This window comes from Delphinus delphis, chromosome 8, assembly GCF_949987515.2.
Source record: "Delphinus delphis chromosome 8, mDelDel1.2, whole genome shotgun sequence".
NCBI classification, from domain to species: Eukaryota; Metazoa; Chordata; class Mammalia; order Artiodactyla; family Delphinidae; genus Delphinus; species Delphinus delphis.
The window spans coordinates 64941691-64955755 of NC_082690.1; the positions used below are offsets into that span (position 1 = coordinate 64941691).

Sequence of the window (14065 nt, forward strand, 5' to 3'; positions counted from 1 at the left end):
CATGGAGTTTTCATGCATTCCATGGGGCAGTAGATATGGCCTTGGTCTCAGTGACAGATGATTAAATCAGGATTTTCATTGGAACATGAGGTTCAGCCTAAACTCCAGCTAGTGATGTTGGAGGAGGCTTTCAGAGTTAACCCTGTCACACAATTCTTACAGTTACAAGATCAGATTTTGCTGCTTTTGCACCTTGAGCAAACCACCCAACCCTAAGGCCTCAGAGGGTTTTGTCCTTGTTGGCATCAGAATTCCATTATTCTCCTCCTTCCTGTTTTTCACGACTGCCCCTCCCATTTGGATGGGCTTTAGTGACTATGCCACGCTTTCACAGCTGTTATTTTATTTGATCCTCACAATAACCCCATGAGGCGGAGAGAGCTGTTTTCACCAGTTGAGGAGACTGCAATTTGTCCTGGTTCTGAGAACTTGAATCCTGGCATCGGTTTATGAAACTTCCCATGGAACCAGAAGCTTCCTCTCAGGAAAGCTTTGGGGTAATGGCAGTCACAAAGATGCTATCAGCCCCTGAGTGGCCAGGGGCCGGACACCACTCCCACAACTGCCGGCTTCAGGCACAGTTGCTCAGCATTTCTGCTTCTTGTTGCCAGATTGTGCCCACTGATTACAGGGCATTTCAGTGATGGGATAAAATTCATATTTTATTTAAAAATTTTCTCCGCCTGTTTGGGCCTCTTCCTTCCGCTTTAGTGTGTGTTGTGCATCTGCATTACCCAGACCTCCTTAGGAGAATTTTTTTTTTAATTTATTTTATTTATTTATTTTTGGCTGCGTTGGGTCTTCGTTGCTGTGCACAGGCTTTCTCTAGCTGTGGTGAGCGGGGACTACTCTTCGTTGTGGTGTGCGGGCTTCTCATTGCGGTGGCTTCTCATTGTGGAGTACGGGCTCTAGGTGCGCGGGCTTCAGTAGTTGTGGCACATGGGCTCAGCAGTTGTGGTTCGCGGGCTCTAGAGTGCAGGCTCAGTAGTTGTGGCGCACGGGCTTAGTTGCTCCGCGGCACGTGAAATCTTCTCAGACCAGAGGTGGAACCCATGTCCCCTGCATAGGCAGGCGGATTCTTAACCACTGCACCACCAGGGAAGCCCTAGGAGAATGTTTTCCTTCTTAATCTTATAAGGGGTCATGATGACCCTCTTCGTATGTGCAGATCTGATTGTGTCCACTGTCAGTATGTCTTTTGGTGTGGAACCCTTTGTCTCAAAAACTTATATACCTGTGCTTTGACCTGTAACAGGCAGAACAGTCCTCAGAGCTTTCTGCGAGACTGCTTCCTGCATTATAATCCTCAGGTTGGCTTGAATAAAATCTTCCATTTCTTTCTTAGATTGACTATCAGTTGATTTTTTCTTCGACACAGACCTTTGGCCAAGATAAGATGAGAGCTCGATAGAGCTCACTGGCAGGCCTAGTGCTCCTTGTTGGTTACCAGGAGAGACTGGGGATTAGGAAGAATTTTATTTTTGAAACCAGCATATCTTGGCTCCTTTACAGTCCCTCTAGATTCTACTTGAAAATTGAACAATTCAAACTTAGTTCAACTCCCTTTTTGTATTGTGTCTTAGAGAAATAGTAGAAGCCAGTTGGCAATTTCAATGTTATGATTGGAAATCTCCTTAGCCAGATCCACAAGATCATTAAGTATCTTTACTAGTTTTTATTAGATACTCTTCCTAGTTTTTACATTATCTCAGGCAACAGTGTTGCCAAACTTTTTACCAGCTATAACTCTATTAGTTTGCTAGGGGTGCCATGATAACATGCCACAAACTGGTGGCTTAAACAACAGAAATTTATTGTCTCACAGTTCTGGAAGCTAGAAATACAAGATCAAGCTACCAGCAGGGTTTGTCCCTTCAAAAAGCTATGAGGAAGAATCTTTTCCATGCCTGTCTCCTAGCTTCTGGTGATTTGCTGGCTATCTCTGGTGTTCCTTGGCTTGTAGACCCATCACCCTGATTTCTGTCTTCATGTTCACATGTCATTCTTCCTGTGTGTTTGTGTCCAAATTTCCTCTTTTTATAAGGATACCAGTCATATTGGATTAGGGCCCACCCTAATGACCTCATTTTAACTGGATTACCTCTGTAAAACTTCATCTGAGACACTGGAGATTAAGACTTAAACATGTGAATTTTGGGGAGAGACAATTCAACTCAAAGCAGCAACTTTCAACAACAATTCCCTCACTGTCTTTCAAACCTTCCCTTGAGATCCTTTTAGCTTCTGCCACCCCCCTGCCCAAAGCCAGTAACACATGCTTTTTGTTAACAGTATCAAACTTCACAAATTTCAGTATCAGTTAGGGGCTGGTCAGGGAAGCAGCACCACTAAGGATACAGGATTCATCACAGGGATTAAATACAGCACAATTGTAGGAAAAGCTGGGGGAGAAGAAGTCTGGAAGGAGATGGCTGGAGGATCAAAGGAAACTAACCAGGGATCACAAAGGAAAGCTGCTGAAGAATTCTGTGGAAGGCTGTAGCCTCTGCATCCAGAAATGGCCTGAAACTGATAGGTCATCAGGGCTAGCAGTCAGGAAGACAGCTTGGATTGAACTGGGGGAGAGTGAGGGCAAACTAGAATCCACAAGGACAAACTGGAAGCTATGAGGACAAAACGGAACCCATAGCTATCTCTCATGCTGCTGATGCAGGTGGTCTGTAGGAGAAGTTGATGCATTTATCATAGAACTACATGTGTGCCTTGCCCCAGGGGCTTGGAGAAGCTGAAATAGGAGATGTGGTGGGAGCTGGAGGAGCTGGGGACCAGTTGCTGCTCTGCACCAACAGTGTGCCAGCAGGTCAGTAACAAGTTTACAATCCGCAGCTGGTACCTGGCATCTTCAGAGCACAAGGGCTGCTGCTTCACTTGCTCCTTTCAAATCTTACACAAATTTCTCTTGTGACCAATCCTATCTTGGAACCAGACTGGGAAGGGAAATTTGGGGAACTGAATTTCAGTTTAGTTAAATTGACACCGCACAGAACTACTACATGAGCCAAATATCAACAGTTGCCTGGTACCAGGATGCTGTGTCTCATATGTGTACTAGTGTCTCATTTAAGCCTCATCACAGTTTTGCAAGATAAATATTAGCATTTCCACTTTACATATGAAGAAATGAAGCCTCATATTTGCTCATAGGTAAGCAAATGGTGGAGTCTGGATTCTGCCCTACATCCGTGTGGTAGCCAGCTTCCAAGATGGGTCCCAGTGGTTCTTGCCTTCTGATACTCACACTCTTTTGTATTTCCCCTCCCACCTTAAATAGGTCTGACCTGAGTAATCAGTAGAATATTGCAGAAATGATGATAAGTGACTTTTGAGGCAGGATCATAAAAGACATTGCAGCTTTCACCTTTCTCTTTCTTAGACCACCTGCTCTGGGAAAAACCAGCTGACATGTTGTAAGGACACTCAAGTAGCCTGTAGGTGGACCCATACAGGGAGGAACTGAGGCCTTTTGTGAACAAGTCCATGTGGGTGAGCCATGGTACAAGTAATTTCTACAGCAACAGCCTCCCCTTCAGATGACTACAGTCCCATATCCTGACTGAAACCTCTCAGGAGACCTCAAGCCAGAACTATATGGCCTTTAAATTCTGGACCCACAGAAAATATGAGATAATGTTTATTATTATTTTAAGCTGCTAAATTTTGGGTTAGTTGGTTACACAGCAGTAGATAATTAATATAATGTGTTAGGTTCCAAAGCACAGCTCCTTCCATGACATCATTTTGCTTTAAAATTTGTTCAGATTATGAGAGTGGGGATTGTGGAAGAAGTAGGAATTTTTTTTTTAAATATACATTTATTTATTTATGGCTGCGTTGGGTCTTTGTTGCTGTGCGCGGGCTTTTCTCTAGTTGCGGCGAGCAAGGGCTACTCTTCAATGCGGTGCGCAGGTTTCTCATTGTGGTGGCTTCTCTTGTTGCAGAGCACAGGCTCTAGGCACGCGGGCTTCAGTAGTTGTGGCACGTGGGCTCAGTAGCTGTGGCTTGCAGGCTCTAGAGTGCAGGCTCTGTAGTTGTGGCACACGGGCTTAGTTGCTCTATGGCATGTGGAATCTTCCGGGACCAGGGCTCGAACCCTTGTCCCCTGCATTGGCAGGCAGATTCTTAACCACTGCTCCACCAGGGAAGTCCAAGAAGTAGGAATTTGAAAGTTCAGAATGTACTGGTCATGTGACCCCCCCCCCCCACCCCAAAGCTTTGAAATATCTTTTTGGTGCTTCCAGATACAGAGAGAGAAGGAGTGTCATGTAGTGGTTAATCTGAACCTTGAAGAATTAGGAGGGTTTCTTTTTTGTCACTACCTAGGGAAAGCTGAGTTGGCATGAAGAAATTAGAGGTTAAATCATGTGTTTTTGTTGACTGGCAGACTTGAGCTGGAGTTGGGGAAGATCATTGATAGAGACTGGATTCTGGCAGAGCAAGAAAAGTCCTGACAAATGGAGAAGTGGGGTCTCTAGGGCCCTCACAGTGAGAGACTGACAGTCCCTCTGCTTTTGCCCCTTCCCTTCAACTGGGCCATCCTTTCCTCTGCCCCACCAAGTTCCCTTTGGCCTGAAGCTCACTGAAGCTGCTGCTTCCTTTTCTGCTCTTTTCCAAATCCCCCTTCCTTTTAATGATGCCCTTTTCCTTTTAATAAAGTTCATATATGTGCATTTAGGAACATAAAAGAGGAAAACAAAACCAAACTTCATCTGAGAACCGTTTCCCTTTGAAAACTCTTGGTATTTGTTTTTCTATCCATTTTGTCCAGATTTGGTCTTGGATTGGAGATGCAAGGCACTGTGCCTGGTGACTTAATCAGACTGGAGTCAGCCAGCAATATTTATTATCTTAGGATGTGAGCACTAGGAGAACCCTTCCAGAACATCTGGAGCAACCACGCTCATTTCATACGTGGAACATTTGAAGCCCAAAGAGGTCAAGTGATCATTGTTAACAGATATCAAATAAACATCTGCAATGAGGAGGACGCTCTTCCGGCACAGATAGGTTCTTTTGAATGGTCCAACCATTCTGATTAGTAAGATGGGTGGAGTGATTTGCTGGGGTCCTTCCAGATCTCCTATTATGCAAGCACAGAAACATCAGAAAACAGCAGCATTACCCACATCAAACCCTTCCTAAATTGTGAACTGTCCCTCAACAGCTGAGAGTTAGAAAAGGTTGTCTGACCCTCTGATTTCTAAACCCACCTTAAACCTCAACTCTTTGCCCCCGGAGACCACTACACAGTAGGTATCAAGAGACGTTTGCGAAATGCATGAACCAACTTCCCTCGAGGTCCTTCCCTGCTTCCCCTCCCCCTCCTCTCCCACTAGGTACTGTGCCAGCATTTGAGCCCCTGACCGGGGACTTTTGGGGATCTTGTCTGGCTTCCTCAGACAGTGACCCCGTCCCTGGGTCAGGAGCAGGGCTCCATTTTTCACTGTGGGACGCTGGACTCTCATATTTTTTCTCGGGATAGGGGCTCTTGTTTGGGGGGCATGCGAGCATCGAAAATGGCCCGAGCTGGTCTTGGGAGCACTAGGGGGATGCGTGGTGGCGCTTGCCGTTCTAGCCGGGAAAGAAGGCCGGGCGTTCCTACCGGCAGGGAGAGGCAGACCACCGGACCCAGAGCTCCAGCTGCACAGCGCGGTTCCCCGCGGGCGCCGAGTGGGCGAGGCCTGGCGGGGGCGGGGTCTGCCGCTGTCAGGTGACAGCGCGGCGGGCGGTGGCGGCAGAGGCCAAGGGGCGTCAGACGCGCCGAGTGGCTGGCGGGACAGTCGCGGCAGACGGGGTAGCAGGGCCGCGGCCATGGGGGGCTTGAAGGACGAGCTGCTCAAGGCCATCTGGCATGCTTTCACCGCGCTCGACCTGGACCACAGCGGCAAGGTCTCGAAGTCCCAGCTCAAGGTGGGCGCACCCGCCTACCGCGGGCCCGCACTCACCCCTACCCGGCGCGTGCTCTACTACCACCGGGTGGAAGCGGGCAGGCGGGCGGTGACCATAGGGGATGGCGGACCGGAATGCGGCCGAGCGGCCTGCTCGGGGTGGAGGGAGCCGAGACCGGGATTTGGCATTTTTCGCCTCCCTCTTGCTTTCGGGCCTCGCGCTCGGACCGGTGCGTTAGTTCCCTCAGGGCTCCTGGTGCTCGGGGTGGAGGGAGCCGAGGCCGGGATTTGGCATTTTTCGCCTCCCTCTTGCTTTCGGGCCTCGCGCTCGGACCGGTGCGTTAGTTCCCTCAGGGCTCCTGGTGAGCAAGGGACGGCGCGGGTGGGGGGCTCTGAGGGGCGAGCCGGTCTCCCTGTTGGCGCGGGAGGCCCAGAAAGTTTGACTCGGAGAGGGCGGTGGGAAGCTCCCTTAGGAAACCTATCCAAAGTTTCCTCCCTGCTCTGGGAGAGGAAGGGACTTGCCCAAGGTGACTGGTCAGAGCCCTCTAAGGGGCACGCTCCGCACCGGGGCAGTTCTCAAAACGGCCAAATGCCCTCCAGGCAACCAGGCAGTTCCGAGAAGAGAGAAGTGCCCCAGAGCCTGGCCCGCAGCGGCCTCCAATTTTGGGGCGCTTTGGCGGTGGGGTACCCTTTCCGACTAGGGAGGAAGACCTAGCGTCCTCAGGTCTGGAACGAATCGAGGGTGTGCCGTGTGCCGCAGGGACCTTAGTTTCCGGGTGAGAAGCTCTGATCTGGCACTTTGCAAAAGCAAGTGCTTTTGCAGAGTCTTTATTGTGACTGCCAAAGACCCCATCATTAAATGAGCGTATAAGGTATAAATAAAGGAATGCTTGTAAATTGAGTAACCCCAAGCAGGGTAAGTGGCATTTAGCCAGGAGAAATTGGCAGCTTCTTGAAAGTGTAAAATATGGAAACAGACAAGAAGAGCCATTCATAGACATTTAAAAATATACACATTTTGGATCTGAATGTCTGGTTTTCTTAGCCTCTTCTGGGAGTGAATTTCTGAAGATTGAGTTTGCTTTGTATATTTTGTGCAGTAATCAGGAGGTTCTCATGACTAGTGGCTTTTATGCCAGTAGGACTTAGCATTCTGCCTGTTTTCCTTTTACCCTTCTCTTTTTTTTCTCATTCATAAAAACATAGTCTGGAAGGTTTCATAGAGATCATCCATTTAATCTTTATTTGACTTTATTTTTAAAATTTACATAGAGTAAAATTGACTATTTTGGTGGATGGTTCTGAGTTTTAACATATATAGATTTGTATAACTACTACCAAAATCAGGGTTCCATCATCCCCAAAAGTTCCCTCATGCTGCCCCCCTCTTCCTCAAGTGCTGGCAATCAATGATCTGTTCTTAATTGCTATAGTTTTGTCTCTTCTACAGTGTCATAAAAATGGAGTCATACAGTATGTAACCTTTTGACAGTGACTTCTTTTGCTCAGCATAATGCCTTAGAGATTCACCTATGTTGTTGTGTATCAATAATTCGTTTTATTGCTAAGCAATATTCCATTGTATGGTTGTACCATAGTTAATCCATTCACCCTTGAAGAACATTTGTGTTATTTCCATTTTTTGGTGATTATGAATAGAGTTGCATTTTACTCTTCACTGTTTTTACTTTTAATTTACCTATCCCACTATGTTTAAAGTGAGTTTCTTGTAGATGGCATGTAGTTGGGTCTTGTTTTTTTTTTAATCCATTCTAACAATCTTTTAATTGGTGTGTTTAGACCAATTACATTTAATTATGATGTTCGATTTAGGGTTACCATTTGACTATTTGGTTTCTGTTTGTTTTCACTATTTTTTCATTTTTTTCTCTTCCAATTGATGGCATTAACGAAATATTTTCTATTACTTTTGTTGTACACCATTCAAAATTGTCTTTGTGGCTGCTTATGGAAAAAGTGTCCAGAGGATTCTTGACTGTGGGCTTGGCAGGAAGTATTAAATCCTAGTGCATAGCTTTGACCCACAGGATGTTGATAATGCAAATGTGTCGTTGTATTTTGTCTCTTTGTCTGCTTAACTGAGAGATTTCGGGATTGATTCAGTTCTGTTCATCTTGCCAGTGTTTCTGGAATTGGAAATATTAAAAAGTTTCTGTTTAGTTCTCTCCTTTTTGGAGTTTTGACTCTGAAGTTCGACGTTCATTGATCCATTGGCTAGGAATAGAGTTTTTGCCTTAATTTGCTCATTCATTCATTTGTTCATAAATAACCTTTTGCATATACTTTGTGTAAATTACCATGCTAATTTTATAAAAAGATCAGTATTTTTAGGCTCTTAAGAGTTAATATCTCCTTGGAGAAAATATCATACAATTGATTTATTAAATAGCAGACTAAAAATTACATACCCAAAATGAGGTTAAAATTTATTGCTTTGGAAAACTGTATGGGCATTTTAAAATACTTTGGACACTTGTCTTTTGGAATTACCTTCACAGTTTTTGACGTGAGTGGTGACACTTCATGTGTTAGATACTGTGCCTAATTCTAAGGGTGATATGATAGTGAAGGTGGGGGAAAAAGAAACATATGAATTTTTGCGTTCAAAGAGTTTAAATGTTGGTAGGCAAACTAAAAGAATAGGCAACCCTTAGAGAAGTCTCTCTCTGCCTTTCTGTGTATATATATAGATTATATTACTTAGACAATTACCCTATCCTTAAAAAAATGTAAGATCTGGTGGTAGAGATAAGAAGTACAGGAATACTATGGAGAGGAAGATGTTGAATGTGATAGAAGATAAGAGCCCATGATGAATGTGATAGAAGATAAGAGCCCATGAGGTTTTAGAGGAAGAGACCAGTACTTTTTTTTTTTTTTTTTTTTTTTTTTTGCGGTACGCGGGCCTCTCACTGTTGTGGCCTCTCCCGTCGTGGAGCACAGGCTCCGGACGCACAGACTCAGAGGCCATGGCTCGCGGGCCCAGCCGCTCCGCGGCATGTGGGATCTTCCCGGACCGGGGCAGGAACCCGTGTCCCCTGCATCGGCAGGCGGACTCTCAACCACTGCGCCACCAGGGAAGCCCAAGACCAGTACTTTTTACTGGTGGAATTACTTCATGAAAAAGCTTTGAAATTGCCTCTGAAGAAAGCTAGAATGTGATTATGTGGAAATGGGAGGAGGATTAAGCCCATCCTATTCATTCATTCATTCATTCATTCTTTCTTTCAATGGGTATTTATTGACTGCTTTTAGCGCTAAGGGATCCCTGTGAACTACTGCAGGCCACAGGAATTAATCAGGCATTTATAGGGACTTCTGTGTAACTGATTTTGATTGGAGTGTAGGATATGAGTGTGTTTGTGTGTATGTATAAGAAAGAGTTTTTTTTTTTTTTTCTTTTTTGCGGTATGCGGGCCTCTCACTGTTGTGGCCTCTCCCGTTGCGGAGCACAGGCTCCGGACGCGCAGGCTCAGCGGCCATGGGTCACGGGCCCAGCCGCTCTGCGGCATGTGGAATCTTCCCGGACCAGGGTACGAACCCGCGTCCCCTGCATCAGCAGGCAGACCCTCAACCACTGCGCCACCAGGGAAGCCCAAGAAAGAGTTTTTGATGGATGGATATTTACCTGGAGATGATGTCCTTGGGTAAGTGTGGGGCTGTTGGTACAGGATCTTGGTAGTTGAAGCTTGGAAAAAGGAGAGAAGAGGTTCAACAGTGGCCTTGGGGAATGGCTACAGTAGGAGGTGAGAGGAAGAATGGAAGCCGGGGGACCAGAAATGGGATATAAGAACCACTTTGGGGCAACACTGGTGCTGAGGAAGAAGAGATTTTCAAGGAAAACATTGTCTGTTATCTTTGAGAGTTAATTTATTATTATTATGTACATATATTTTGGAGATTGTAAAGTAATGATATTGATTCTTCCCTGCCGTAGCTCATAAACTACATTATTTCTTCTTTTGTGAAGAGAAGTTGTGAAAAGTTTGGAGTATTGGCATCATCTTGGGAATAAATTTATTTTTGACTTTTAAGGAGATTTCTTTGCAGTACAGTACTCATTTAGATAAATGTGTTTGGGTCACTGCTATAATTAGTAAATATTTTCCTTGAGGTCCCCCAGTTTAGTACAAAAATCTTACTGTTTTTCTTTTGGCTGTGTTGGGTTTTCCTTGCAGTGCGAGGGCTTCTCATTGCAGTGGCTTCTCTCGTTGCGGAGCACGGGCTCTAGGTGCACGGGCTTCAGCAGTTGTGGTTTGCGGGCTCTAGAGCGCAGGCTCAGTAGTTTTGGCGCCTGGGCTTAGTTGTTCCAGGGCATGTAGGATCTTCCCGGACCAGGGCTCGAACCTGTGTCTCCTGCATTGGCAGGTGGATTCTTAACCATTGTGCCACCAGGGAAGTCCCCACAAAGCTTATTTAAAAAAATTTTTTTTTAATTTTAAAAATTTACTTTATTGAAGTATAGTTGATTTAGAGTGTTGTGTTAATTTCTGCTGTATAGCAAAGTGATTGTTATACATATATACATTCTTTTTCATATTTTCTATTATGGTTTATCACAGGATATTAAATATAGTTCCCTGTGCTGTACAGTAGGACCTCGTTGTTTATCCATTCTATATATAATAGTTTGCATCTGCCAATCCCAAACTCCCAATCCATCCCTCTCTCACCTCGCCTTCCGCTTGGCAACCACAAGTCAAAAAGCTTATTTTTTATACCTAAATTTTATTATTAACTAATAGCATTTTTTAAACATCTTTATTGGAGTATAATTGCTTTACAATGGTGTGTTAGTTTCTGCTGTATAACAAAGTGAATCAGCTATACATATACATATATCCCCATATCTCCTCCCTCTTGCATCTCCCTCCCACCCTCCCTATCCCACCCCTCTAGGTGGTCACAAAGCACCAAGCTGATCTCTCTGTGCTATGCGGCTGCTTCCTACTAGCTATCTGTTTTACATTTGGTAGTGTATATATGTCCATGCCGCTCTCTCACTTCGTCCCAGCTTACCCTTCCCCCTCCCCGTGTCCTCAAGTCCATTCTCTATGTCTGCGTCTTTATTCCTGTCCTGCCCCTAGGTTCTTCAGAACCATTTTTTTTTTTAGATTCCATATATATGTGTTAGCCTAAGGTATTTGTTTTTCTCTTTCTGACTTACTTCACTCTGTATGACAGTCTCTAGGTCCATCCACCTCACTACAAGTAACTCAATATCGTTCCTTTTTATGGCTGAGTAATATTCCATTGTATATATGCGCCACATCTTCTTTATCCATTCATCTGTCAATGGACACTTAGGTTGCTTCCATGACCTGGCTATTGTAAATAGAGCTGCAGTGAACACTGTGGTACATGACTCTTTTTGAATTATGGTTTTCTCAGGGTATATCCCCAGTAGTGGGATTGCTGGGTCATATGGTAGTTCTATTTTTAGTTTAAGGAACCTCCATACTGTTCTCCATAGTGGCTGTATCAATTTACATTCCCACCAACAGTGCAAGAGGATTTCCTTTTCTCCACACCCTCTCCACCATTTATTGTTTGTAGATTTTTTGATGATGGCCATTCTGACTGGTATGAGGTGATACCTCATTGTAGTTTTTTTTTTTTTTTTTTTTTTCTGTACACGGGCCTCTCACTGTTGTGGCCTCTCCCATTGCGGAGCACAGGCTCAGCGGCCATGGCTCCTGGGCCCAGCCGCTCCGCGGCATGTGGGATTTTCCCGGACCGGGGCACGAACCCGTGTCCCCTGCATCGGCAGGCGGACTCTCAACCACTGCGCCACCAGGGAAGCCCCTCATTGTAGTTTTGATTTGCATTTCTCTAGTGATTAGTGATGTTGAGCATCCTTTCATGTCTTTGTTGGCAATCTGTATATCTTCTTTGGAGAAATGTCTGTTGAGGTCTTCCACCCATTTTTGGATTGGGTTGTTTGTTTTTTTGATATTGAGCAGCTCATATTAAAGGAGATTAAGCCTTCATCAGTTGCTTCATTTACAAATATTTTCTCCCATTCTGAGGGTTGTCTTTTCGTCTTGTTTATGGTTTCCTTTACTTTGCAAAAGCGTTTAAGTTTCATTAGGTCCCATTTGTTTATTTTTGTTTTTATTTCATTTCTCTAGGAGGTGGGTCAAAAAGGATCTTGCTGTGATTTATGTCATAGAGTGTTCTGCCTATGTTTTCCTCTAAGAGTTTTATAGTATCTGGCCTTACATTTAGGTCTTTAATCATTTTGAGTTTATTTTTGTGTATGGTGTTAGGGAGTGTTCTAATTTCATTCTTTTACATGTAGCTGTCCAGTTTTCCCAGGACCACTTATTGAAGAGTAATAGCATATTTTTGAGTAAAACAAAAATTACCATCTGTATAAATTTTGAAACTTAAAATACAAAGAAAAAATTAACATAAGAAAGATATTTGTTGGGACTTCCCTGGTGGTGCAGCGGTTAAGAATCCGCCTGCCAATGCAGGGGACACGGGTTCAATCCCTGGGAAGATCCCGCATGCCACGGAGCAACTAAGCCCGAGAGCCACAACTTCTGAGCCTGCGCTCTAGAGCCCATGAGCCACAACTACTGAGCCTGCATGCCACAAATACTGAAGCCCGTGCACCTAGAGCCCGTGCTTTGCAACAAGAGAAGTCACTGCAATGAGAAGCCTGCACACTGCAACAAAGAGTAGCCCCCGCTTGCCGCAACTAGAGAAAGCCCGTGTGCAGCAATGAAGACCCAACGCAGACAAAAAAATTTATTAAAAATAAAAGATATTTGTTGAGGCAAACATAGATTTTCATTAAACTTAGCAATAAGATAAAAATGCAGAACACAGAATTTAAAAACTACTTGTGACTTACATAAGCTATTATAGAAGCAGATGTTGGGCTGTCCTCTAGTCCAGCAGTCCTCAACCTTTTTGGCAGTAGGGACTGGTTTTGTGGAAGACAGTATTTCCACAGGGCGGCGGCGGGGGATGGTTCAGGTGGTAATGCGAACAGTGGGGAGCGATGGGAATGGCAGATGAAGCTTTGCTTGCGTGCCACTCACTTCCTGCTGTGCGGCCAGTTCCTAACAGGCTGCGGACCGGTACTGGTCTGCGGCCTGGGGGTTGGGGACCCCTGCTCTAGACACAGTGGCGTTTCTAGTTAAAACAGCTGGGCATGAGGTCATTGCAGGTCAATATCTTGATCTTCATTAAAGAACACCCCTTATCACCTCCATGCCCTCCAACAAATAGGGAACCAACTCTGCCTCACTTTCCTTACCTTGATTCTTTCTTCCACGTTCCCTGTGATTTCCTTGAGCTTCCTCCTGGCAATTTGTGCACCCTCTCCAGGGGACCTCTGTCTCTTTGGCTCCAGTTGTGGCATTTCTGGCTCCCTACCTGAGTTGTAGCTGTATAGGTCTCCATCCGCACAGTCAGCCTGTGCACCCCCATAGCAGTCATCAGCTATATTAGCTTAATCTGTAATTGGATTTTTAGAAGGCAACTCATTTTTTTTTTAATGAATTTATTTATTTTTATTTTTGGCTGTGTTGGGTCTTCATTGCTGCACATGGGCTTTTCTCTGGTTGCGGCGAGCAGGGGTTACTCTTTGTTGAGGTGCGTGGGCTTCTCATTGTGGCGGCCTCTATTATTGTGGAGCACGGGCTCTAGGCATGTGGGCTTCAGTAGTTGTGGCATGTGGGTTTTAGAGCACAGGCTCAGTAGTTGTGGCACACGGGCTTAGTTGCTCCGTGGCATGTGGGATCTTCCCGGGCCAGGGCTCGAACCCGTGTCCCCTGAATTGGCAGGAGGATTCTTAACCACTGTGCCACCAGGGAAGCCCGCAACTCATTTTTTTACCTGTCATTGATTTGCTGTCACTATTTTTCAGGCTGGAACACAGAGGGATACTAAACTAAGTTATTGTTTCTTCTTGTTTTTTTTTTTTTTTTGCGGTACGCGGGCCTCTCACTCTCCCGTTGCAGAGTACAGGCTCCGGACGTGCAGTCTCAGCGGCTGTGGCTCATGGGCCCAGCCGCTCTGCGGCATGTGGGATCTTCCCGGACCGGGGCACGAACCCGTGTCCCCTGCATCGGCAGGTGGACTCTCAACCACTGCGCCACCAGGGAAGCCCTAAGTTATTGTTT

General features: G+C 45.3%; 1 protein-coding gene across 1 annotated transcript in view; it reads left to right on the plus strand.

Annotated features, from left to right (window-relative positions):
* The first annotated feature begins 5740 nt into the window (after positions 1 to 5740).
* The window catches only part of SWAP70 (switching B cell complex subunit SWAP70), a 78077-nt gene continuing 69752 nt past the window's right edge, over positions 5741 to 14065 (plus strand). Inside the window, exon 1 of the mRNA XM_060018481.1 lies at positions 5741 to 5928. Coding sequence (XP_059874464.1) covers positions 5830 to 5928 — 99 coding nt within the window. The 5' untranslated portion in view covers positions 5741 to 5829. The remainder of the gene's footprint in view (positions 5929 to 14065) is intronic.